The sequence below is a fragment of the Zalophus californianus genome, chromosome 3 (assembly GCF_009762305.2).
Source record: "Zalophus californianus isolate mZalCal1 chromosome 3, mZalCal1.pri.v2, whole genome shotgun sequence".
NCBI classification, from domain to species: domain Eukaryota; kingdom Metazoa; phylum Chordata; class Mammalia; order Carnivora; family Otariidae; genus Zalophus; species Zalophus californianus.
In genome coordinates this window covers 63,567,322-63,594,348 of record NC_045597.1, presented here as the reverse complement: position 1 = coordinate 63,594,348, position 27,027 = coordinate 63,567,322, and the positions used below count along the sequence as shown (strand labels likewise).

Below are 27,027 nucleotides of genomic sequence, written 5' to 3'. Positions count from 1 at the left end.
ATATCCATAAAGTTTATTTTAAAAAATTGTTAAAAACTAACCATACAGGAATATTTAATATACTTAAAAAGTTTGTTCCCCGTGTTGAAGGAAAATACATTAGCAACATCTTCCAGACACCATCTTTATAAAAGTAAAACTTCTAGATGCTGAAATGTACTACAGTAGATTCTATAGTTTACACTTTTCATCACAGGATTGAAAATCATTCTCCCTACTCCCCGTCCCCCCGGAATGTGGCAGTTCTTAAGACTTAATTAATGACATTCAATCATGTTATATACTACCACAGATCCTTAAATAGAGTACACACTGCATGGTTACTAACGGAGCAAGTCTTCTCTATTTGTTGTCATGTCATTCTTTCAGATAAGCGTTGGGCTTTAAGTACAAATAGAAACACTACATCCCATGATTGTAAACATTCACCAAGAGTTTCCAGAGTACAATGAGTAATAGAGGTGGCCCAAGAGTCAGTCAAATGTTCCTCACCCATTTGGATACTGCTGAGATTAAGAAATGAGTTTTGAAGGCAAATTATCACAAGCCTTACTTTCATTTCTGTAAGAAAGTCATTTTGGATATATTTTTAGTCGAAAACACCTGAAAGTCATCCTAAAGACTATATTAAGCACCATTTTCACTTACCTGAACTATATTAAGTTAAATTCAGCAGTATATGTATGAGCATAAATGTCAGAAATTAGAAAGAACTGTGGGTCTCAAGCTCCCTTCTGTGGATACGTACGGAGTATTGAGTTCCAAGGATGCTAATAGGAACCACTCGTGCACACCAAGGGCAGTCATGCCCCCAGGGCCAAATGCAACCCAGAAGTCTGAGGCACAACTACTACTTCGGTCAGTGGATGCTATACAAGTAGATTTAAGGCTGTATTCGGCTATAAAGAGTTCAACCTGCTCTTTAGTATTCTTCCTACAGAGATCACATACACGACTCAAAATTTCATGGGTGGAAGGTGAAAAGTCCCCGAACACCTTTTTAATACTATTCTCCGTACAATTCATTATCAGCCTATTTACACAGGGGGGTGTTCATACTTAAAACCATTACAAATGCAATCGCCATGTTTTAAACTCTTATCCTAATTTCCCCAGGATTATCCTCATTCTCATTTTCTGACTTTTAGCCAACTTCACATTAGTCAGATTGTTCACGGCAGTCCTTAGGCATTTTTGATGTTGCTCCAAAGGAGAATACAAATTAAAATCTATTCACTGCCACCCACTTTGAGACAAGCCTGGTTGCAACGAAAACGGTGTTCCTGGTGTTGAAGGGTAACTAGGAAACCCATCTGGCTGAGCTGAATAGCTTTCCAGAGCCGAAGCTGAGTGGACCTGATAGAAAGAAGAACGTGCAGGTTAGCAGAGGGCCAAATTCAATCAAGTTGGTACTTGTTTTTGCCTGTACCACACTACAGATATTTAGAATAGGAAAGAAAAGAGAAAATGTTGGGGCAAGATAAGTCTGCATAGTCTCCTGAAATTTTTAAGAAACATTCAAAATTCTTCAGATGGTGGAGGCCAAGAGAAATGCCATTAAAATACTTAATATTCTTTCAAAAAAGGTTAATGGGTTTTCTAGAAAAAACATGACTTAATTAAAGTCCATTATGTTAGCTTAAATTACAAAAAAAACCCAGCTCAAATATAACTGCCATGTGTAAAGATTCCATTTGTAAAATCTCCAAACTAAGATTTGAAAGTCTGTAAACAGGAAAAACAATTCATATAGATGAATATATTCCACCACCTTTGTTAGCTTTCTGAAGGAAAACAAGCATAATCTGCAGATTTGGGGAGATTAACCCTAAACTCTCCGGACACTCTTCTCAGAGAAGATTTTTGCCAATGTTGGCATATCATCACTGGCATTACACGGTTGTCAGGACAGAAGCTATGCGTGTATGTTTCCATTTAATTTCTGCCCGACCTTGCCTGCTTACCTGCTGTAACAAGGCCGACTGTGCAGCGGCATTATGCTGTAATTCTTGCAAGGAGGACTGTGAAGGGTTCTGGGAGAACCCTGGAATACCGGGAAGGGACAGAAGGCCTGGAAAAACAGAACTGCCTGCAGCTTGAAGGCCAGATGATAAGCTAAAACAATAGACAGAACAGGTCAAAATGCAAGTAACACAAAACCTACTGCCTCTGTATTTGTCAAAAACCACCTTATTGAGATGTAAAACAAACTTTAAACTTCCGCATTGGAAGGAACCATAAAAGTCAGCCACTCACTAACATAAAATTTACTTTCTATTATAAAGTATATTATCCTGAAGGTAATAAAGTCTGTTTTGCCTGTAACACTTCCTGCTGCTTTATAATAAGGAGAAATTACCGAATACTAAAATAACCTGAACAGATATTAGTATTAGATATACTTAACACGGCTGAAGAGCTACACGTGTTTTTTGAGTATTGAAGTTTCAGCCCAGAAAAATATAATTTAGCACCACCCAACGATCAGATTAGACTCACCGGAATGACTTAAGACTAGGGACTACAAGGTAGGTCAGGAATGACCATATCCTATCTCCAAAGTATCCACATACCCGGCTTGTGCAACGAGAGCAGAGTTGAAATTGGAGCTGAAGGCGGACGCGAATCCCGGGAGGACGGGAGCTGGCGACGGGGTCGTGGCCACGACGGGCAGCGCTGGGACCGCCGCCACCGTGGCCGGCGGCTGCAACCCCGGGAACGAGGGCAGGGCGGGGGCGACGCTGGGGGTGTTGGAGACGGAAAAGCCGGGGTAGGAGGGGTTTGAAGAGGGCAGGGGTCCCTGCGTGACGGAGAAGAGGGAGGGGACGGCGGTGGACAGGTTGAGGGGGAAAGGCGCCGCGGAGCCGGAGACCGGTGCGGAGGCCGAGAGCCCCGAGAGCACGGCCGCGGTGGAACTCGGAGGGGGGACGGGTGCGGACGTGACCGCGGCAGATGAGGTGGCTGCTATTAACGACCCTGGCAGAGCCGCTGACGGGTTAAGAGGCGGGTTGCCGCTTAAAGGGAAATTATTGGTCAAAGACGTGAAAGGAGGCAGAGCAGTGAACACCGGAGTGATGGGGGCGGAGGAAGCGTGCGGCGGCAGGGCGATGGAGGAAAGGGGGTTCGACACATTCAGGGGAGTCGTCAGACCGGAGAGGCCGGACAGCGCAGGATTAAGGCAAGTCGACAAAGTGATGGGCACCGAAGCGGACGTGTACGCGCGGCCCAACGTCCCTGACAGACCTAAAGCGCCAGGAGAGGGATTCGCGGAAGGAGCGGGGCCTTTGAAGGCGGAGGGGGTGGGGCTCGTGGGCTCAGTTTTGATCAGCACAGGGCCGGCTGTGACGGCGGGCGCGGACGCGATGTGCAGCTCCGAGTTAGTCGCGTGGGGGCCGTGCAGGAGGGCGGCGGACGAGCCACAGCTGACCGGCACTGCAGCGGCACACGACGCAGGCGTCACCAGCGGAGAAGGTGCGGGCAAAGTCGATGGGGTGGAAGCGGAGTTCGCCACGGTGGAGGGCAGGCTCGGGAACATGGCCAGCCCGGGCGTGGAAGATCTCGGCGGGCCGGGAATGGCCGGCAGGGCATAGCACTTGTTAGAGCCCGAGGCCGGCGAATCAGAGCTCTGATTAGTAAGAGAAGACAGTGAAGCCAGCCCGCTTGTAACAGCAGAGGACAGAGCAGATGAGCTGATTAAGCTGGTATCATTTGATGTCAGAAAGCCTTTTAAAGCAGACAGAAGAGGATTATTGACACCGAGTGGACAGGCCACACTGGGAGCAGAGCCCCCGGCAATGACAGAGGGAGCCGGGTTGGTCACACCTTGGGATGACGGCGTTAAGGGCAAGGGCAGACCTGCAAACACTGACGACAGTGAAGCAGAATTGGCATTGTTGGCAGAAGCAGCAGTAGAGGTGGCAGAAAAGGGGAGGCCAGTGAAAGCGGCGGAGGTCGAAGCAAATGTTTCATTGGAAGCAGGAGTAGCCCGAGGTGTGGATGTCGCCTGAGGGGCTGGGACAGGAGGAGCGGAAGGACCTGGCAGGGGAACCAGGCCAGAAAAAACCGACGGGACAGGGGCTGATGTTGTACTGTGGGCAGAAGTAACAGGCGCGGCAGGCAAGGAAGGGGTTCTGATAACCGTTGGATTTGGCGTTGATGGCTGAGGCGTATGTATGGCCGAGGAGACCTGCCCTGGGAAGACCGGAAGGACAGTATTCGCCATGTTCAGCCCGGAAATGGTAGCAGTTACTGATGCTGAGGGATGGTTTACTGCCTTGACTGGGGATGCGGTAGGGACGGGCGTCACAGCAGGTGTTGAAGGATTGGAACCATGAGGAGAGAAGAGCTGACTTGCTGGAGTAGAAAATGCTATGGGGGGGGGTTGGGAGAGAAAGGCAAGAATATCACCACGCTGAAATGTCAAAGTTTAATCCAAAAGGAATGAGTCCACATTTTTGTAACATTTGACAAACATGAAGAAAATCAGCAACAGGTATAATAGGCTACTGCAGTGTACACGTTGCTAGATTCCATGACCCTGATTTTCCCTATGGAGCCTCAGGTAGAGCCAGTTGTCTTCTAGACTCTGCTTAGAAGAGCCCTCCAATGCACAGTGAGGAAGCCTTGAGAAGTTAGCAAACTTTACTTTTGTATTTTCCTAATTCTTAAAAATTAAAAATTTAATTGTGATTAGTGTTGGTGTACCGACTTTAGCTTTCATTCTCTCAAACCACTTCCCTAGAATAATAAAACAAGTCGTTTCCCCCTCTTAAGAGCTTTCAGGACATCACTTTCCTCTTTGGTCACAGTGGGCCTCCCAGGATTCATGCCTATTTCTCCAGTATTACGGCCACTCTGTGAGGTGAACTTGATATTCCAGTTTATAGTCTATAGAGCTTTTTTTCCCATTTTCTCATACTGCCTCCTCAACACAATCTCGACCTCAAATGCTACTTGCCTTGTCCGAGGAGTTCCCTTAGGGGAAAAAGCCATGTCTAATTCCTCTTTAGAGCCTTAGCACCTAGCACTGTGCATGGCACCTGTGTATTTAATGAGTGTTTGCCCCACTGGATGTATCAGCATGACCTCAACTATAGTTACCAAACCCATCCAAGGACTTATTGTCAAGAATTCCACTAGAGTTTGCTACAGTATTTTTTATTCTCATAAACTCTCTGAATAATTACTTTAAGTATTTGGGGGGATGATTTGTGTTTCCTCTGAATCAATTTAGTGCCAATGTTAGCCTTTGATGAAAATCTTGTTGGTGTCAAATGGAAAGCATGACTTAGGTACCTAAAGTCACAATGACAACTATCATCTGCTGCCATATTCATATCAAAGGTATTTCACTTGTAAACAGAGAATGTTCCTTTTGCAGTGATAATCATGTGAAAGTTATTTTCATGGGCTAAGACTTAAGTTTCTAAACTTATGCATAATAAAGACTTTGCATAAGGAAGCTGACATGATCAATGAAGCAATGCACAGTGTTAATCATGGTGGGGAAGGGACCACAGGAAAATGGAAGAAAACAGCATATACATCATCTATTTGTACTAAGAGATGCCCAAAAGGTGCTATACTGGGCTGAACAAATTTTATGGTAGTTTAGAAAAGAAAGATGGCAGAATTGACAAACCGTAATATAGAAATACATGAACTTCAAACTCAAAAGGCCTGAAGTCTAATATTCATGTCATTAGCAGTAATTTAGTTTCAAGAAAATAAAACTAGATTTTTAAATTTAGATAACATATGAAAATGGATTTGTACTTTTGTTTGCATTTGTTTAACAACAACTAGAAGCACAAGTGATAATATACCTAGTTTTGTGTTCGTAAATAATGTACTAAAAATTTATTAGGGTCAACACTGGTTGGGAAATATTTGCGAATTCACTATCTTATGTAACTACATGCTGAAGACCGTGTAGTGAATGACAAGTGACAAGGTCAGACCAGGCTGTCCCATAGCATTCTTTATAAGCAGTCTCTGTTGAAGATCTTATATAATAAAGCAAAAGCCATGCACTGTTAACAATACACAGGGCCTACAGTTAAGATGCAATAAAACAACAAATCGAAAAAACCCAAAACATACCATGATAAATATGACTTTCCTGCCATGTAATTTGGTTGATAACCATAAAACATTATCTGTCAGATGCTGTGCTAAGTACTTTATGCCTATCATTTCATTTGTCCCCAGGTAACCCTCTGGGTTAGGTACAAACAACCCCATAAATATTAAATCTAAAACTTAAAAATAATTAACTCTAAAACTAGTATTTGAAATAGCATTTAGGAAAAAGGATCTTATGTGTTTATATGTGGTTAAAGCAACTTGTTAGAAGATCATCCAGCTATTCAGTGGCATTCAAAGGGTATCAAGTTTCAGTTATGCAAGGTAAATAAGTTCCAGAGATCTGCTGTATGACACCGTATCTACAGTTAACAATTCTATATTGTGTACTTAAAAATTTAAGAAGGTAGATCTCATTAAGTGAGGTCTTGTCACAGTAATAATTTTAAAAAAGGTCAACCTAAATTTGAACCCTGGTCTGACAGACCCATATCCTTAACCATTATACTAGTTTATCTTTTTGTTTCTTGATATGGTTCAAAAGGAAAATAAAATCTTAATCATGCTAACATAACACAGCATAGGAAAACAAAGTATGCTATTCCTAATGATGGTTCTTATGACACTTAACCTGTTACTCCCTTCAGAAACAGATTAATGAAGCTGAGCATAAAGGCTCAAGCTTCCTCAACCTCCTTTCCATAGAAGTTAAATGACATGGTCACAAAGCTAGGCAGGGTAAGAAAATGATGTCCTGACATCTCAGTGTTTTTTCCAGCCCATTATACTACGTCCTTTAGAAACCACCAGCAAAAAATCACTGTTAGGCACCCTGCTCAGGGAACAGAATTCCCACTAAGACTCCTAACTATGCACTGTAATGATGTGCTACTTTGCTACACAAGAACTGAGCTCAGGCTTTGTCTCCTATCAGCACACAGCTCCTTCCTGACCACAAAGATCCTCAACTAGAAGAAAAATAAAATGTTGCAGCACTGCTGCCATCTGCAGGCATTACGAACATCACCTTTCATCTTCCTGTCCTCCCTCCCTCTCTCCCTCCCCCTCCCTTCTTGTTTTTAAAGTAGGCTCCACGCCCAGCATGGAGCCCAGCATGGAGCCCAGCATGGAGCCCAGCATGGAGCCCAGCATGGAGCCCAGCACAGGGCTTGAACTCAAGCCCCTAAGATCAAGCCCTGAGGTGAAACTGAGAGACGCTTAACTGACTGAGCCACCCAGGCTCCCCTCATCTTCCTTTTTCAATTCCACTTTCTGCTTAGGCACCCCTTATTTTTTTTTTCTACATTAAGCTATGCTACTCCCAATACTTATGAAAATAATTAACTCTAAAACTAGTACTTGAAACAGCATTTAGGAAAAAGGATCTTACGTGTTTATATCAAAATAAAAATGAGGCTTCTAAAATCACATAATGTAAAGTGAATGTGGATGTAATGCCACATAGCACTTGGATTATATTGCAAGTTTTTCATATAAAACACAAAGGCAAATGGCTAATTTTAAATTCAGTTAATATGTGCATTTCATTCTGTGTATACATAATGTACCACTATCAAGCCACTTTTAGCAAGTATTGATTAAATTCTTTAACTAGGAACTTTCCCCAAAGCATAGATTCCAAATACATTCAATTCAAATTGTTCTCAGTGAATAACAGAGCAGACAACCAGGACAGACCTCAGCTATATCTGCAGCAAAGTGGACACTTACTTTGATTCTGTGTAGGTTTTGACTGATTGGAAAGGTCTTCATTTTCTATATGAAAATAAATAAATAAAAGTTTGATTTCAAGTTTTATTCAAATTAATCATCACCATAATAACCAAAGATTGGTGTCAAAAAAAAAGAAAAACTCAGGATATGTATGCACGCTATGTTAGGGAAAACTGTATGCCTATGGAAACAAAAAGGAAATAAATAAAGATACCAGTAGTCACTATATGAAGATTGACAGCATTACAAGCCACTGATTCCCACACCCCCTTCTCTTTAACTTACCAGGTTTTATTTTACTCTATTTTTTTAAAGATTTTATTTACATATTTTAGAGACTGCAAGGCAGGGAAGGGGCAGAGGAAGAGGGAGAAGAAGGAAGCAGATGCTAGCTCTTGACGGGATGGGGCTCGATCCCACGAGTCATGAGATTATGACCTGAGCCAAAACCAAGAGTCGGATGCTCAACCAACTAAGCCACAACTTAGGAGGTTTTAAATAAGCATTGTTATTTTACAGATATATTTAGGAACACTTTCTGGAAAAGATGGCCCGAGTGTGCCACCTAGGACAAAGTGTAGCCTACAGCTGGAATGCAGAGAAGGAGCACCGTTACTGGCTAAACTGACAGTCACTTCAACAGCAGGGAGACTTGGAGGTGGGAGGCGGATGTTGAGTGCAGAATCCACTGCCACCCGAGGAACCAATCTCGCAGGCCATGCGATGATCCAAGCAAACAGAAAGAAAGGGGCCCTGACTTCCTGTTGCAGTCATTTCTGGAAAAGATCCTTTGCTAGGAGCTGCTGAGAACAACGCCAGTGGAGGCTGACTCGAAGCCTGTGACACCGACACCAAAAGCACACTCCTCCCTACCCTCCATGGAAGGACCTAACTAGACCATCAGGCAAAGATACAAAGGGAAAAAAATTACCTCTCATAGCTTGACAATAACTGCCCAAGAAACCAACAATGGGACAGGTATGAGGTGCAGAAAGAATCTACAAGCCCTGACACAGTGAGCAAAGAAAGATCATAGCTTGGGTGCCTGGGTGGCTCAGATGGTTGAGCGTCTGCCTTCAGCTCAGGTCATGATCCCGGAGTCCTGAGGACCGACAACCATTAAGAATATGATGGTAAAAAAAAAAAAGTCTAAGGAACTTGGTGCAAATAAACAACCAAAACATATGGTGTCTATCAACAAAGATTCAACGAAAGAAAAAGAAGTGTAAAACCTTGTAATGCAAATTAAGAACACATACACACATAATATGCAAAAAAATACAAGCAGAGAAGATGAAGACTTTAGATATAAAAACCTGACTCCAAATACATAAATGCAAAGAATGGTAAAGATTAGAGATAATACTATGAAAGCTAAATTACTGAGCTGAAAATAAGAAAAACAATAAAATCACATTTAAAATGGCAAAAATACAAAAAAAAAAATAGAGGATTCCATACATGAATAGGTAAGAGACTTAGAAGGCAAATATAGTGCAAAATAAGAGTACCAGAGGTAGAAAAAAAGACCAGATAAAAAGCAGTAACTGAGTTTTCATATCCAAAGAGCTTACAGAATTTCATGAAAGATTAATGCTAACATCCACATCTGGACATCCTGGTGAAATAGCCAAACTCCAGGATTAAAAACATTTCTGAACTCTAAAGATAGGGAGTATTTTCTTTGTAAGCTTATAGGAAGAGACCAAGGTTCTAATAAAGAAAAGAAAATTAACCGGAATTGGGTTTCTCATCTACAACTCTGTACATGTGCCCTTCTGAAAAAACTGCTTAAAGAAATTTTCTACTAAAAGAAAAGTAGAATGAGCGTATCAGGACAGGGTATCAAAGAACAGAGGAAAAAGTAAGAAGCCAGAAGTTCAGAGGTGCAGAAGAAAACATGTATGGTATTCCGACAAAACACACAAATCAACAAAAAAGAAGAGTGAGAATGGAAGTCAGTGGAGTACGGAGCAGCTTTTTTTAGTTTTTGTGTACCGACAACCATTAAGAATATGATGGTTAAAAAAAAAAATATATATATATATATATATATATATATATATATATGAAGGCAATCCTTAGCAGTATTAAAAATAACATTTCTAAGTTGGAGTGGGGCAAGGAGGAAGAGTTGTTAAAAATAAAACAGCAATTTGACTAATACAAGTAAACAAAAGTAAGGAAAATGAAAAACTGGGATAAGAGAATAATGAATACAGAAATAAAATGGACAGACTAAGAACAAATATGCTATTTTTATGATGACTGAAAATTCCTATTAAGTCTCTCCCTGCCCCGGCCCACTGGTTTAAAACTCAGAATCCAGCTATATATATAATCTATAAACCAACTAACCCACCAAATAAATAAAACTCAAATAAAAACTGAAAGTAAAGATAAAAGCAAAATACTTATATAAAATGAAAACAAAAAGGTTAGGACAGTATTAACACCCAGTAAGGCCAGGCAAAAAAGAAATATAGTAAAGTACAACACAGCTCATTTTTTTATACCTAGAAAACTTAAGAGACTAAAAAAAAGTAGAATAAGTAATTAGTAACAAGCACCTAGAAATGAAATATTCCATTTGTAATTTTGATGAAAAATACCTCTAAAGTCCCTAGAGATAATCCCATGGCAAAGAACCCACATAAAGAAAACCATAACATCTTCTTGAAACAGATAAAACAAGTCCTGGGGGAAAATCACTACCACCTGACATAATATAAAGCAGACACATGATTGAAGAGTAAGACTTAATATCATAAGAATGTCACATCTCCCCAAATTAATACATATAACTACACATATTACATATTATAATTATATATTAGTGTAATAATGTAACTAATATATAATATGTAACTATATATATATACATACATAAATTCAGCTGTTCTTACCTACATAATCTTAGAAGTTCAGATGGAAAAAAAAATTTCCAAATATAGTAAGAAAAATAGAAACTATAGTTTAAGAGAAAAAGCTAGCCTTACTAGATATCAGAACACACTATAAATCTGCTAGTCAAATCAATATATCATCATAACATGAAATAACTAGATTAGAACAGAATAAAGAACCCAGAATTAGAACCATGTGTGTATATGAAAACTTAAGACAAATGCGGCCCTTTAGACCAGTGGGGAAAACAGATGAGTTAATAAATGGTGCTGGCCTGACAGGCTACCATCTGGAAAAAAATTAAGATGAACCTCTATTCACCCCTATATGAAAATAAATTCCAGACACAGTAAGGGCCTTACAAGACCCAGGTTACCAGGACTCCCTAGGGTTAAGAGTTAAGATCTAAAACAAGATAAAACAGTTCCAGCTTTTCTTTCATAGCCTCTCTTTCTCTACACAAAAACGTAAAACTCGAAGGGCTAAAGGTACCATAAACAAGGGTTAAGAAATAAAACAGTAATTTTGGGGAAAACTGTTTAGCAACTCTCATCGGAGTACCCAGCTTCAAACAACAGAACCACTCTGGCCAGTAAGGATTTGTTAATAATGGCTATCAAGTAACCGAGTCTCTGGGAAGGGCAGAAAAAAAAAAATTAAGTTCTATCCCTACCCTACACATATCTAGAAATAGATGGTGAGTGGATTAAAAGCTATACATTAAAAAAAAAAAAATCCCCATAAAAGTAATTAGAGGATACAGATGACATTTTCATCCTGTCGGGATGGGGAAGGGTTTCCTAGGCAAGACCTAAAACTCAGAAGAGTCAAATAAACAATACCTAACTGAAATAAAAATTAAATTTTTGTAAAAGACACACAAATGAAAACGTAAGCTAAATCCCATGTTCCCAACAGACCCAAAGGAGAATGCTGAACTGAAGCATGCAGGGGAAAGCTTAAGCCCCTGTGAGCATAGGCCTTTCCTCCGACAGTAGGAGTAATCTGTCCTAATGGTAATACTCATCAAGTCAGTTGTACTTTTCCATAGCCTATCCAAGTTTCCTGCTCATGAGAAATGGTTCCTCTGCCTACAAGCTGCTCATGTTCACACAGGTGGGCCAAGGCCGTTCTAGTGGAGCCTGTATATCATACTCAGATCCATCGTCAGGCTCGGGAGTTCCTTTCCCCACTAGGACACACCATATCAAACAACTGTCCCCTCTAAGTGTACGTCTGTAAGTTTTTACTTTTAGCATTCCATAACAACATTTTACCTGTTCCTACTGGATTAGGAGTATATGGAGGTGGAGGGGGTACACCCGGAGCTATGACGTTGGCTAATGGTACGAGACCTGCATTGTTATAAGCACCTAAAATAAAATTATAGAGAAAAAAAATTTAGTATCATTCTATGGCCAAGAGTTCAAACCATATTAACAGAGCTATCTAATTTTTAAAACTGCTAATATGATAGAGTTGCATTTTACACAGAGGTTTGGGTCTAGTGTAAGGACAAAGCTGAGATCAAGTGAGACAGCTGAAGATTCTGACTTCCCACTGCATGCTCATTCCAGACATCAGCTCGCTGAATGGCAGGGCAGGGAGACCCTGCAATACTTCAATTATCTGCCTTTTCTGTCAATCACATACAGTTGACCTTTTTAAGTGAGATGTACTGAGGATACCTTTGAACCCCAACTACTGAAATGGGATTCATGATGATTTACTAAAGCAAAAACGCATAATAATGATTAAAAAGAATCTATAATGAATTTATCAAAAGGCAAATACCCTAAACTAAACTCTGTCTCCTGCACTGCTGTAGACCAGGAGACTGTGTAGCCCACCATGGGCAAAATTAAACTCAGCAGAGCATATTTCACAAGTGCTCCAATTTTCCCAAGTAGATATAGCAACATTTACCTTCAACTTAATAAAGAGCAAAAAGAAAAAAAGTAGAACACGAATGAACTGCTTACTTGGTGCAATGGTTGCATGTGGCCGGCATGGAGGTATTGGGTAAGGAACAGGCTTATGTGGATTGTACGTTGAAGGAGGCTAGATGAGGGGGAAGTGGAGCAGTTAGAAGAAAACTAAGTCAGCAATCTCCCTGCAAACAAAATACAACTTGTCTTTTGAAATATTTAGTCGTTAGAGGCTAAAAATGCTCCAGCATATCAAATGCTACTGGCCTAATACATGGCACAAGTGAGGGAAATGTCTTTGCTTTAATAAATGTGGTTCCTATAAATTACAAAGGCAGATCCTGCCAAAGACTGCTGTGGAGGGGTTTATTTTTAATTTCAGTATTAAATCATCTCCAACGAAGGGTCAGACCTTATCCTAAATAGCAAACTCCTCTCTGACTGAGCCAAAGTTAATCTAAGAATTTTTACCTCCTCTTTTGTAACACAAGAAATCTGCGAGGTTTAGGAACCCTGACTACCCAAGAACTTCCAACAGCCTCCAAAATTCATCAGAGATTCATCCTACCATTCTTACCCTCTTTTCTCCTTGGAAGAACAAAGTCCTATATTCAGCATTCAGCACTCTGACAACTTGAGTAGAATGCAGACTGGGATTATGAATTCAGTATCTTAGTCTTTTCGCCTTTGAAATCCACAAATCTTTTATTTTGTAGTTGACAGAACTATGTAAGTAACAAAAGCATCCCAAGAATTGGTCTCTAGAGAACCAGAGGTCTCTGAAGTTAAGCCAGATGCTGTACTTCTAAGGGGCTGCAAGGCGGCTGTGACAGGCCTCTCCCACTTCAGCTCGAACAATGTTTCAACCTACAGGGCTGTCTTTGGGTTCAGCTGATATCCTAACCAATCATGATCACTCCCTTCAAAATACTCTCAACCTCCGGGCTCCACTCTTGATTCACTACTATTAATACTAATTTGGCCAAACCACAACCTTAAAGAGAACTCTCCATACTCCATACCTTCAAGGGAACAGCTGAACAGGGATGGGGAAAAACAAAACGGAACAAAACAATTGGACTGGGCTCACTTTAAGATAAAACATGAAACCTCAGAACGGCCATGGACACTGTTAACTAATTATGCGATAGGTCCCTAGACTATTCACTTTACTCGAGTTTCTAGTATACCTCAAATTTCACAACAGGAAAACAGAACTGATGCTGTGTGCTGTGAACAGACAGAAAACTACATGTACGAGTTAAGGGCCGTGTCATCATTTATTCTTTAAACATACCGGTTTAGACGGTCCAAGAATCCGTGCAGCTATTCCTTTGCCTTCATTAGTACATTCTTCACCATCTTTTTTCAAGGGGGTTCCCTATTTAAATAAATAAATAAATAAAAAGAAAGAAAGATAATTGAGACTTAAAAAAAACAAACCCAGAGGAGAAACAAAACAAAACCCTCACTGTATTACAATGAAGAAAAGGACTTAACTTGGTAAGAGTTAAAGGATCTGGATTCTAGATCCAGTCCTGTCTCGGCTGTAAGACCCTGCTAAGGTCCTCAACCTTCCTCTGCCAGAGAACCCTCACAACATGTACAGAGGAACTCAGAAAAAAGTACACCACACACATGGGGATGACAGAAGAGCAGGATAACGTAGGTTTTAATTTTTTCCCCTGCACCATAGGAGTGACCAGAAACAGACTTCCAATGCACCAGTATGTATAATGGTCAAAGAATCAAAAAGAGTACCTATATTACAGTTAAAAATAGATGACAAAAAAAATGTTTTCTATAAGCATTAAATGAGGTAGTTCATATTATATGAGAATAAATGAGACCTCATTCAAGACTATTATTAACAGATCAGAATAAGTGGACAGACCACTACAATGTGTCCTCCTAAGAGCATGTGCCTAAATAGTACATACTAGTAGGGAAGCCAACTTCCAAGATGGCCCCCAGACATCCTCACCTCCTACATGCCCTTGTGAAGTCCCCTTCCAGAAAGAACAGTGCTAACCTGCATAATAAATAGGATATTCCAGAAATGATGGCATTTGACTTCCAAGACTAAGTCACAAGAGACAACACAGCTTGCACTTGCCTTCTCCTGGACTATTTGCTCTGGTGGAAGTCAGCTGCATGTCCTGAGGTATTCAAGCAGCACTACGGGCAGGGCCTTACTGTGAGGAACAAAGACCCCCTGCCCACCACCAACACTAACTTGCCTGGCATGTACCTGAGCCCCCTTGGGAGTATAGTCTCAAGCTCTACTCAAGCCCCCAGATGACTGCAGTCTCATAAGAAACACTGAGCCAAATCCAACCTAAGCCACTCCCAGGTTCCAGATTCATAGAAACTGTGTAAGATAATGTTTAGTTTTAATCCACTGAGTTTTAGGGTTACTTGTTACACTGCAATAAAAATATGGCACTCTTTGCAAAGATAATTTTACAAAGACGTTTGTGGATGGTATAGAAACAGGTTTCTTTCCTTCAGGACTTTTCAGAACCTTTATCATGCAATGTGACTGTCCAAGAAGGAAACACTGCACACGATTTCTCAAACATATTCAACTGTGAAACTGTCTGAGGAACACTGAGAGTTTGAGAAACGCTCCTTTACTAAGTGCAAAGCAGTGCTTCTAAAATACCTGGAAAAACAAACAAAATCATCCTCTTTTCTATTTGTCTTGTTCTTCTGTACATCTTACACAAATACTTTAATGTAGTTTATACATGAGCTTTTGATCAGTGTTGAACCCATGAATTAAGCTGCTGACGTAATAAAATTCCTTTCCCTGGAAGAAGCATCATCAACTGGCATTTTCTTTAAATATCATAACTATGCTAAATTTCATAGTAAGCCATAAGAAGTTTCTCATAGCCACAAACATATGCTTACTGGGAAAATGCCATTTATGCGACTAGGTTTTCCTTTGGGATATGGATTTCCTGGGATCGTTCCACAAGAAGATATCATAGCATGAGGAGCTTTGCAGCCCCCCTTGAAAGCCTGTAACAAAAAACAAGAGGGTGGTAATAAATAAATAAATATATAAAAAATAAAAAAACCTCACAGGTTAAGTATTCTGGATATTTGGAGGCCCTGTTAAAAATATGAATCAAGAACAGCATCACATTAATCTGTTCATGAATTCATTAGCACTTACAGTAGTGAACATGACCAAAATTCATAAGTAAAATCACTTTATTTAAATGGAATTATTAAAGTGGTAACATAATGTTTTTAATTAGTTTTCTGTTAGCCACAACTAATAGACTCCTATACAAAGATATCTCCACAGCAGATTTTGCAAATTGTGTGCAAACAAGTTCATTTACTATTTCGTATGTCCCATTTCTCCAAACCAAGAAATAATGTCGTCCAACTGTATAAACACCAAACTCATGTTACAGGCAAGACAAGGAGAGCAACAGATGAAAGATACAGGGACTCTGATTTGAAGAAGTTTAGAACTTAGTGGAGAAAAACAAACAAATAACATGGGACACTGGGTATCCAAAGAGCTGTACTGTTGAAAAAGCAAGAGTTATTTAGGTATACTGTATTCAACATAGCATTACATAAGTATGAGACATGTTGAGGGATGTTCTAGCTTATTTATTATTGCATTCTCAGCTTCTACAATGGTACACTAACAAATATTGAGTTCATACTCAATAAAGATTGAATGAAAAACACTACATTAGGTGACGTATATTCCAACAGATCTATATTATGCTATAGGGATATGAAGCTATATATAGCTATATTTTAGAAGTATGCAGGATGTCATGTATTTTATTGTAGAGATATATTGGTTTTATAAATTCATTCACGTTTGTTATAGAGATATATTGGTTTTATAAATTCATTCAAACACACATAATTAGCTATATAATCCAGTCACCTACTAAACACCCAAACCTAAAAATTATCTCAATTTTTGGTTATTATAAATAGTACCAGAGTAAATACCCTTACATACAAATTAGTATATTTCTATTTCTTTCCTTAGAATAAATTCCTAGAAATAGAATTTTCTGGATCAAAAGACATGAACATTTTAAGGCTCTTCAAGTTTACCTTCCACAAAAGTTGTACTAAGTTACACTGACCAGAGATCCTATTCCACAGAATACTCAGGACCACATTATTTCTGAGAAGGAAAATACTCAGGACCAAATTATTTCTGACATGATCAGAATGCTTCATAAGGAAGAAAACAACAGCAGTAAATGCATGGTGCCTTAAAAAATTTAGTCAAGAAAACCAATGGAGAACTTACTAAAGTAAAGAAATGTGGGCTCAGATCTTGCTTCTGCTACAACAGACCTCATGAGTAAGCCAAGTTCTCTGCTACCCCTGAGCTTAGCAGACAGTGCAAGGATTAAATGCGCTTAGGCTGCAAGGCCCCAGGAGAGCAGTATGCATCTTCCTCAAGCAGGTTTCTAATCATTAATTCTGTTTCCAGCCATCACAATCCTAAGAAATAACTACCTTAAATGACAACTCAAGTCAAACAAGTTTAGGTAAATACTACTCCTCCCATTCTTAGAGATTTTGAATTAGTAGACTGGAATTTTGCTTTATTATCCATCTCTTACAAATCTGACTAACGTAGTAAGACTGATGACAAAACAAAATAAAAAAAAATTTTTTTTTCCGTCACGTTCCTAAATACATAGGATTAAAGGCAAAAACTTGGAGCCATGGCAAAGCTACCAAGGGCCCAAGAATAAACACCCACTGAGGCTGAAGCTGAGGAGCCAACTGGTGTCTCACTCTCAAGCCATTTCCTCATCCCCCAGAAGCCCCCTCGCCCAGCTCCTGTCCTCCATGGACCGCAGGGATGCCATCCTGACCCACTGCACAAGAGCTGTCAGGTTATTCATCACAGTTAACACAGAAGTGAGACTGGTACTTTTCTTCCTTCATCAACATTCAGAAAAACCTAATGTTCTACTTATATAGCAATCTTGAGAAAATTACCTGTTCAAGTACTCTCTTGCACCGTTTCTTCTCAGACATATTTATCCTGAATAAATCTTCGATGGGACGAGAATTCTGTGCATCAACAATGTTTCTACCAAGAAAATGCAATTTAGCTTTTGATTTAAGAACCTGGACATACATGCAAATGCCAACAACCTTTACCAAACAACCATACCTGAGTAACCTTTCCCCCAATGACAAATGGAGAAAAGTGATTTAGTTTTAATTGGTGAATGTAAACCATATTTTTATAAAAATGATAAATATAACTGAACTGAGGTTCATCTGGTTACCTAAAAGTAGTGAAGTAGTTCTATGAATAAAAATCACTATTTTGAGATTCTTGAAAATATACCCTCTCAATGAGTAGTAAGAGATCTAGGGCAATAGAAAAAAAGCCATGTGCCAAACGCATAAAAATAATGGTTAATCTAAAAATGAAGTTTTACCGTATGCTTTAACTTTGTATTTTTGCAGACATCTATAGACATATAAAGGACTTAAAAATGCATGTGCTCTCAATAAACAGCAATCTACAGACTCTTCCATAACACAGAAGAGCAGGCCCTTTTTCTCTTTGAGCTTACATTCATTATGATCATTTATTAAGTGCTATGCTTAAGTGTTTTCACAGATCTTTTAGAATTTAAAGTTCACGTATGTGGGGTGCCTGGGAGGCTCAGTCATTAAGCGTCTGCCTTCGGCTCAGGTCATGATCCCAGGGTCCTGGGATGGAGCCCCGCATCGGGCTCCCTGCTCCGTGGGAAGACTGCTTCTCCCTCTCCCATTTCCCCTGCTTGTGTTCCCGTTCTTGCTGTGTCTCTCTCTGTCAAATAAATAAAATCTTAAAAAATAAATAAATAAAACTCACATCTGCTATTAAGTAGGTGAGATCCTTAACTTTATAACCAAGGAAAATAAGGTCCAGAAAGAGTAAGTACATGTATCAGAACCTAACTATAAAACCAATGGCTTTCTCAATGAGCCTTTCAAACTACTGAGAGTCGGAAAGCAATGGAAGTCACTGAAATGAAGACAAATCAAATAAATAATCTCAGTATGCCTGGTTATTTTTAAGTTGTAACCATTTGTAATAAGTACACTAGATATCTATTTATTTATTTTTCCCTTAGAGAGAGCATGTGCAAGTGGGGGGGGGGTGGAGAGGGGGAGAGGGAGAGAGAAAATCTTTAAGCAGGCTCTACACCCAGAGTGGAGCCCCAGGCGGGGCTCGATCTCATGACCCTGAGATCATGACCTGAGCCGAAATCAAGAGCTGGACGCCCAACCAAGCTGCCCAGATGCCCCTAGATATTTAGATATAATAATTCAGTCTACCCTTTCACAGATTTTATTAGAGTTCCATTTACTAATATAATTCTGAGACATTAATACACACTGAGTTAAGAAACATTTAAAAAGTCTTCCAAACTTTCTCCAATAAAGTAAAAAGAAATACTCACGAAGCTAACAGTTCAAGAGCAACTAGCTTGTCTTTACTGAAGGTGAAACAATTGAGTATATTGACCACTTCTGCTGGGTGAACAGCCACCATTTTCTATTAATATAAAAAATAATTTTATTTTCAACATGAGAAATTTTCATGCCAGAGATTGCTATTTTGGGGGAAACATAGTTAAATGTTCTTAATATTTAAGTATTTGAAGTGAAACTGCTTATTCAAAAACAAGGCCTAACAACCATGTGAATTAACCTTAGACTTTTTCAATGTAACTATTTCAGTTGAAGATCTAAGTTCCCCTATGTGCTTTTTTTATCAATGTCTCTCAATGTATTTATTTATAGAAGAAAAATATTTACATGTACTGCTTTCCTCAGAAAGGTTCTAGAAAAGGGGTATTTGTAAATATGGGAGATACATTGCTCAAAAAGTTAGAAAAAATTACATTCCTTAGAGTGCTAAGCATTCTGTAGTCAGGGCTTCCTAAAGTGAGGTCTATGGTGAATAGTGTTACTAAAAAGGGTACTACAGTCACTTCAGGTAGGGAAAAGATGGGTTAAACAACATTCTTTACTGTAGAACTTTCTTAAAAGTCTTATTATATTAACATGAACTGTGACACTGGAAGATTGTGTGCAATGTTCTATAATTTGACTAGGGTACTTCTGGTTTTGAAGATAAGGTTCTGCCAATTTACAGATTTATGTTAATAGCAGAGGAAATTCAAAAGCAAAGTCAATGGAAGAAGGTCATTTAGAATCAATACCCAATAGAGCAATGCTGTTCAGACAATTTTATTCAGGTAGCACCAAAAGAATTGGTAAAACTACACACCCCTTTGCAAGTTTTTAAATTGACATCTAAAAACTGTACCACAAGTTTAAATACTTACAAAAAATTGATTTATATTCCGTTTATTATATATTTGTAAAAACTCTGGAACTACTCATTTATCTCACTTATGAAAATGTCTACTGCATAACCTAATTGTCGAGGTTAGTCTTCAGTGTGAAAACCACCAAATCAGACTTAGTTTGTCACCAAAGGTTGACTTATAAGTTGTGCTCATGCTAACCTTTTCACTTCTGAATTTTAATTCTAAAGTAGGTGGACAAGCAAGCAGGCCTCAGAGCTTTGTCATGAGTTTGTTGTCTTGATAAAATAAAGAGAGGTCCCCATCAGTATTTCTTACAGAAGTTCTCTGCTTTGCCCTCCCTCTCAGGAGATTACATGGTCTCTTTGGTCCTTGGGAAAAGAGTGATGGGTGGGTGGGTAAGGTAACCTTTTTTTTGTAGAGTTGAAAAAACGAATTGCTAAAGAGGCAAGCACTAACAGATCCAGCCACTTTCTTCGGCAAATTAGTTTAGGAAGCTAAGGATCTGTAGATTCCCTTAAGGCTATCCATCCCTGATAATCCAAGGAAAATCCTATGTAGACAGATACTGTTTGACTTAAATGTCTCTGTTAATTTAGGCTGTGCTAATAGTAGCCACTAGGCCTGTTTAAATTAAAATTAAATAAAATTAAAAATACAGTTCCACAGGCAGACTAGACACATTTAAATGCTCAAAAGCTATGTGTAGCTAGTGGTTACCATATTGGATAGCAGATATAAAACATTTCTATCATTGCTAAAAGTTCATTTGGACAGTGCTGGTCTAAAAAACGTAAATATAAACTCATTTGACTATTGTTCTAAGACTAAACACAAGAGGATAAAGATATAAAAAAATAGAAGTACATAAAAACACTTAAGAATTCAAATTCTATGCTCTCCCTCCCTATAAATATTTTCTCTTCCAATCTGCCAATTAGGATCCTATGGTGTACAATTTAGCAGTACAATACATACAATTTAAATCAGTTTGGGAACTCTTAATTTTTTAGTAATTATTTGATTAATCAAAGTATAATAAAATTTAGGATCAGTTTTTCTAATGCAAACAAATTACAACTTGAGATCAATTATAGAAAACAAGGGGAGAATTCAAAATACTTAAATTCTACACTATAAAGAAAAATAAGTTACTTACATGCTGTAATGCTTTCATTGCCTTTAACTGAGGCTCAGCCCAGGAGAAGTATCTCAGTAAATCAACCACCTGAAAGCAAAGAATTACTTTAGCTCTAACGAAATGTGTTTGCAAACATTTCCACAAGATTTGTTTCAGGACTTTGAAATACTACTCAGTTCCTTACTGGCACAAACCACAGTTTAAATGCTCAATAGCTGTAAGAAGTAGATAGCTACTACAATGGATAGTGCAGAAAGAGAACATTTCCATCATCACAGAGTCTGGGGCAGCGCTGGTATAGAAATAAATGGAAAGTATAAGGTACAGGAAAAACAAAGTACCTAAAGAAAAGGAAGATCGAGAAAGTATTAGATAGAGATAAAATGTCAGTTTAGAAACATAAAGCTATATTACAAATGGAAAACTTTAAAAATTTAGCAGAGAGCGACACTTGTAATCAATCACAAAAGGGTGTTCAGTGGTGTGGATTAGTGTAGGTCCACTATCTCCTACTCTTTTCCTTGAGTCTGAAGGGCACAGTACTCGTATTTACACTACAGATCTCCTCCCTAAAAATTTAAGAATCACCATGACTTACTCCAGCAGCTTCTAAACAGTAAGTAGGTCATTTTGAGAGCACAGTTAGCCAGGCTCTCCCACCACCACCAGCGAACTTCAAATGAATGAGGGAGATCCTGTGAAATCGCTAGTGAGAGGTAAGGAGGGCATCAAGGTCATAGCAGTTAAGTCCCTGCGTAGTCACCACCACCCTGTTCACTGCCTCCAAAGGAACTCCAAAAGGAAAAAAAAGAATGACTCAAAGAAGAGAGGGTAAGGAAATCTGGGTTAATGAATTCTTTTACTGTAACTTCCTGAAAATGTGTTAAGGTTTCAATTATTCTACAAAGCAAAATTAATGCTAGAGACTAGAATAGTATACAAAGAAGAGTAAAAATAGTTTTTACTCCTTATACAGTGATGCATAAATTACAAATGGGTATTACGTGTACTTGCCTCGTTTTCATGAGAATAATGGTTTTCCTTATAGTAAATGCTACCTGCTACTTTACCAACCAAAAAAGTTACCAACTCTATGTCTGATATAGGAAGAAAAACCTTCAATACAGTAAGTAGGCTTAGCAGGTCATACTTAGAAAGAAGCTTTGAGTTTAGCAAGTGGAATAACCACTAAGGGAAGTTTTCTACAAAATTTCACACATACACACACACACACACACACACACACACACACACAAAAGAAGGAAAGGGAAGTTGTTACCTATGAGACATTATAAATCTTTTCAAAACATATAAATTAAGCATAAGGTGATTTTGAAAAGTAACGGGACAGCCGAAAAACACTGATTAAATAGGCAGCAAGACATACAAATCATGAAGTAGCTTTTAAGGATTTAGCAGTCAGAACTTTCTACAGGCTTAAAGTTATTATTCAAAGTTCAAGTTTGAAAAGTCTTGAGAAAAAGTTGGAGCATTTACTAACTCCACCTACAGATTCATCCACTGTCTACCCTCTCCACATTCCTACCCTTCCCCAGAACTCTTCTCCAGATACACGTTTCTCTTTCCGCCCTATTTCTCTATCGAGTATTTTCTAAATATTCCTCAGAAATCTGGTCTGTATGTTGTATGTACGCATGCTTATGCATACATATTGTTTTTAATTAGCTAATTCCCCCTGAAGTTGGGTGAGTTTTCACTAAACTTTAAAACATTACTCTTCTGGCAGCGACAGAAACTACTTATTAGACACTATATTTTCTTTTCTTATGGCTAAAATTTTTACGTAGCGGCTTCATATAAGAACCATAATGCACCATTTGTTCAAGTTTTCTTTTTAATGTGTAGTGAATTTTGTTATTACTGATTTATAAATTCTGTACAAATTTGGGTATGTTTACCATTAGAAGTTTATAAATTTATGATATTGTGCCCAGAATGATAAATATGCTTTTCTTGGACACTGCATTTTAAAATCATATTAACAAATGATATTGCAGTGAAAGTAGCTATGTTTATAAAATACTTGAACTATAAATTCTGCAAAGTTTTCTATCAGTATCAAAAGCTTCTAACGTTTCTGAATAAATATAGCAACAAAGTAAAAGCAATTCTGAACCTGACCAGCAGGTAAATAGACTTTAACTAGAACATCAGAGTAAAAAAAAGGTTTTGCTTAAATAGAACAAATACCTGTTCACTAGAGAAATATCCATGCACATACTCAATTGCTTTTAATTTGTACTCTGTCAGAACAGCCTAAAAAAACACAGAAAAAGAGCATTAATATATGTAAGCAACAGTAATATGCATATTATCAAAACTACCTAAGCAATTCAACATGGCAGACCTTCCTCAGCCCCAGCACACAGAGGCAGCTAAAGTCACTATGGTGACATGACATTCTACCTTTCCAGGTTCCATGCTGTAAGGGATACACTGAGACAGCAGGAAAACCTCCGGCCTCCCTACTCACTCCTACAAGAAAAGGAACAGAACTGTAATAGACAAGATTTGAGGTTACTAGAAATCACAAATAGAATTCCTGTAAATGTAATTAGTTTCAGTACATCCCAATTTCAAGCAAATTGTCATTTTTAAGAAGACTAATTATATCAGGCATGACTCATCCATCAATTACTGAGCAGTTTTTATGTGCATTATAATAGAGAAACGTGAATGATAAGTATTTCCACTGGGATATAAGAACCCAAGGAGCCAAAGAGGGCCCTCAATTCAATCTGTGTGCCGGCAGTGTGGTCTCTGAAAGGCATTTTAACTACCCTGAGAAGCTTTTTACCCATAAAAGATGAACACCATTCACTACCCACCTTAAGATTAAAATAGTCAAGAGTTGACATAACAGTAGTAGTACTCAGTAAATTATGGTTTCTTTCCTTACATGGCCCCTATCAATGGGAAGTTCAGAGAGAAGTACGGCGGCGGCCTTGACCCAGCACTATCTGGAGCCAGATGAAATCACATATGCTCTCCTTAGAACTGCTTGCAGAGCTTAGAGATGGAAACAATCATAATTTGATAACTACTAATCATTAAAAATCAACTAATCCCTTTGGTTTTACTAAAAAACAATTATTTGTACTTGGCATATACATCACTTTGCTAGGAAAAAATATGACCGGTTAACTGAAAAATACATCCGAGTTGCCTGTTATTTTAATAGTTTAATTTTCACTGAAAAGGGAGGTGAGGGGGAGAGAATGGCATTTTGGATAATGTACTTTAGAGAATGTACTGTTGAGATGTAACCCTCAGGGAGTGATCACCTGGTTTAAACCAACTTACATTTACAAAGTCTGAGAGCAATTTTTTAAAAAACCAGTAATTCTCACTGAGATACACCTACATTTTAATCCCATTTTAACAGACTAAGACAATGCTAATGTATCTAATTATTTGGCACAGAAAGCAAAAGACATATTTTGCCTGCAGACCAGAAATAAGGACTTATAAGAATGTAAGTTGCTATCTCATGTATGATTTTCATCTCTGAAAAACATCCTACATCCCTCACTAGTATTTACTATGTGATCTTTTCATAACAAGAAGGGAGAGCATATACAAATTGCATCCTATAGCTTCCAAAAGTAGAAATCTACTGGTCTATTTGGACACACAAATTATTTCCTCGTAAACAGTAGTTAAATATCAGCTCATGAACAAATTGTTACAAACTTTAAACATATAGTTGGCAAGCTGACACTTTATTGCAAATCTTAATTACACAATTAGATTTGCAAAAGCAGAAATTTTGTTCAAAAAGAACAGCCAATATCATCAAATACGTAAATATAACCTATGAATTTGAAAAAAAGTCTTATGAAGGATGAAGAAAAACATTTTGCTTTATAGACAATGCAGAAAAACGGCATGTACACAGGCAATTTTTTTGAAGTTTTTTTTTTTTTTAGGATTTTATTTATTTGAGAGAGAGAGAGAGAGAGAGAGAGCGCGCGATCACAAGCAGGGGGGAAGCGTAGAGGGAGAAGACTCCCCGCTGAGCAGGGAGCCAGGTGCAGGACCCAATCCCAGGACCTCGGGATCACGACCTGAGCTGAAGACAGACGCTTTAACCAACTGAGCCACCTAGGGGCCCCCACAGGCAATTTTATTAATAATTTCATAAGCTGAAGCCTAAAGTAACAAATCCTACCCTGTCAATCAAGGGTCTTAAAGGTTTGGAAATGGCAAGATAATCACCCTGAAATTCTAAGCAAAGCGCCCTGTATTAGCATAAGAATGATACAGAAAGTCCTTCCAGTTCTAATTAGGTAAACCTCTTACTTTTGTGCTTTAGGTATTTATTAGGCTCAAGGCTACGTCCCAAATTTTTTTGCTGTCTGGTTCATTCTGGAAGGCAGGTTACATACAATGGCCTCGAAACGAAGCAAAAATTTGGAAAGCAGGAAGAAAAAGTTTTGAAATTCAAGTTATTGAAGCCCACTCCTGAAAACATGAGGCCTTTTGGACATTAATTTTGTCCGTCCAGGCAACACATAGTGTGCCTATCTTCAGATTTGAAAAACTTGCCATAATAACTACCATTAAAGAAATTTTATACGTATTACCTCCAGTTTTCAGTCTTTAGGTTACTGAAGGATGAGGTGATCAGTTCAGAAATATTAAATCACTTCTCCACAAGTACAGAGCTTTTAAAGATTTGTACAGCCGGCTTGGGAATGAGAACTCTTTGAATATAATTTCCACAATACTGCACTGATAGTCAAGTTAAGCATTAACATAACTTAATTTCTATTTGTATAGTGAAGCGTATCAAACTACAAGTTCCCATACTGTGTGTGTACGTTAAAATTCCAATCAATTTCGCAATCCTAAAACCCACATTTTGCAGTCTGCACGCAGTCCCTCAAAGAGAATTAACTACGAGAATTCGTAGCTCATAGATTGGTTTAAGAAATTAAGTGCAATTACCTTTCTAATTTCATCCAACACCGTTTCAAAGGACTTTTTGTCCATCTTGACTATTGTCTCAATGTGGTTTTAACAGTTACACTTTCAATTACAAAACGTTCATCCCTGGTCTGCTTCAATAGTAGAAATGTTTATAGCTGAGGAGGAAAGACTCCAGGGGCAAGAAAAAGGATGCGAAGAGGTAGAAAGTACTTCAAAATCTGCAAAAATTTCTAAAAATGCACACTTATAAAAACTTTTTGTTAAAAGCAAAACCGTCGGGTTTCCTCAGCTTCTTCACACAAAGCTTCAGGACACCTAGGGGAAGAGCCCGGTGCTCTGAGTCCTGCAGAGAAATCCAGAGTTTGGTAGCCGGGGCTGAGCTTCGATCTCCTGCAGCTGAAGGCCAGGCGCCGCCGGCGAAAGGTCGTGAAGCCGCTCTCCCGTGTGGGAGATGAGAGGCACCTGCACCCTGGCTCCCGCGGGCGGCGAGGAAGGAGGCGCCGGCCTCTCGGCCCGCACCAGCGCCTCAGCCGCCGGCCGTCACCCCTCACCGCCGCGAACCTGGACTCATGGCCCGACTTGCGCTCAACCCAACAGTTGCGACGGCTCCTGGGTTCCACAGCCCGGGCTGCGGCGGCCTGGCAGACTCTTTGTTATCAGCCGCCACGGCTTCCGGGAGTGGGCCGGCGGCTGGAGAGCACCAGGAGCCCGGCGAAGGGGGGCACGCTCCCCGGTAGGGGGACTCCCGAACACCGCGGAGCCCACAGCGTCTAGAGCCCTTCCTGGTTACCCCTACAGCTCCCCCCGGCTCCCGGGGGCCTTTAACGAACCACGTCGCGCCCCAGTAAACTCAACTCTGCGCCGACAGCTTAGGCCTCTCTTTCCCGAAAGCCAAGGGCGGGGGGGGGGGGGGGGTCCTGGTGTGGGAACGTAG

General features: G+C 39.3%; 1 protein-coding gene across 1 annotated transcript; it reads right to left on the bottom strand.

The window, feature by feature from the left end:
* Positions 1-26,478, bottom strand: PROSER1 (proline and serine rich 1). Its single transcript, XM_027590970.2, has 13 exons — positions 26,112-26,478; positions 23,352-23,417; positions 21,159-21,227; positions 19,127-19,221; positions 17,661-17,754; positions 15,570-15,680; positions 13,951-14,034; positions 12,708-12,786; positions 12,003-12,098; positions 7,816-7,860; positions 2,574-4,368; positions 1,965-2,115; positions 1-1,356 (listed from the first exon to the last, which is right to left on the bottom strand). Exons 1-13 carry the CDS (start codon positions 26,154-26,156, stop codon positions 1,234-1,236), a joined length of 2,853 nt encoding a protein of 950 aa, XP_027446771.1. The 5' UTR covers positions 26,157-26,478; the 3' UTR covers positions 1-1,233.
* Between the last annotated feature and the right edge of the window lie 549 nt (positions 26,479-27,027).

Bases quoted from the DNA above. Each gene is read 5' to 3' on its own strand.
- PROSER1 (XM_027590970.2), bottom strand. From the start codon at position 26,156: ATGGACAAAAAGTCCTTTGAAACGGTGTTGGATGAAATTAGAAAG. The intron at 23,418-26,111 runs GTAATTGCACTT...GTGTTTTTTTAG, and splicing joins TGTTGGATGAAATTAGAAAG to GCTGTTCTGACAGAGTACAA. The intron at 2,116-2,573 runs GTATGTGGATAC...CTATTGTTTTAG, and splicing joins GCTCTCGTTGCACAAGCCGG to CTTATCATCTGGCCTTCAAG.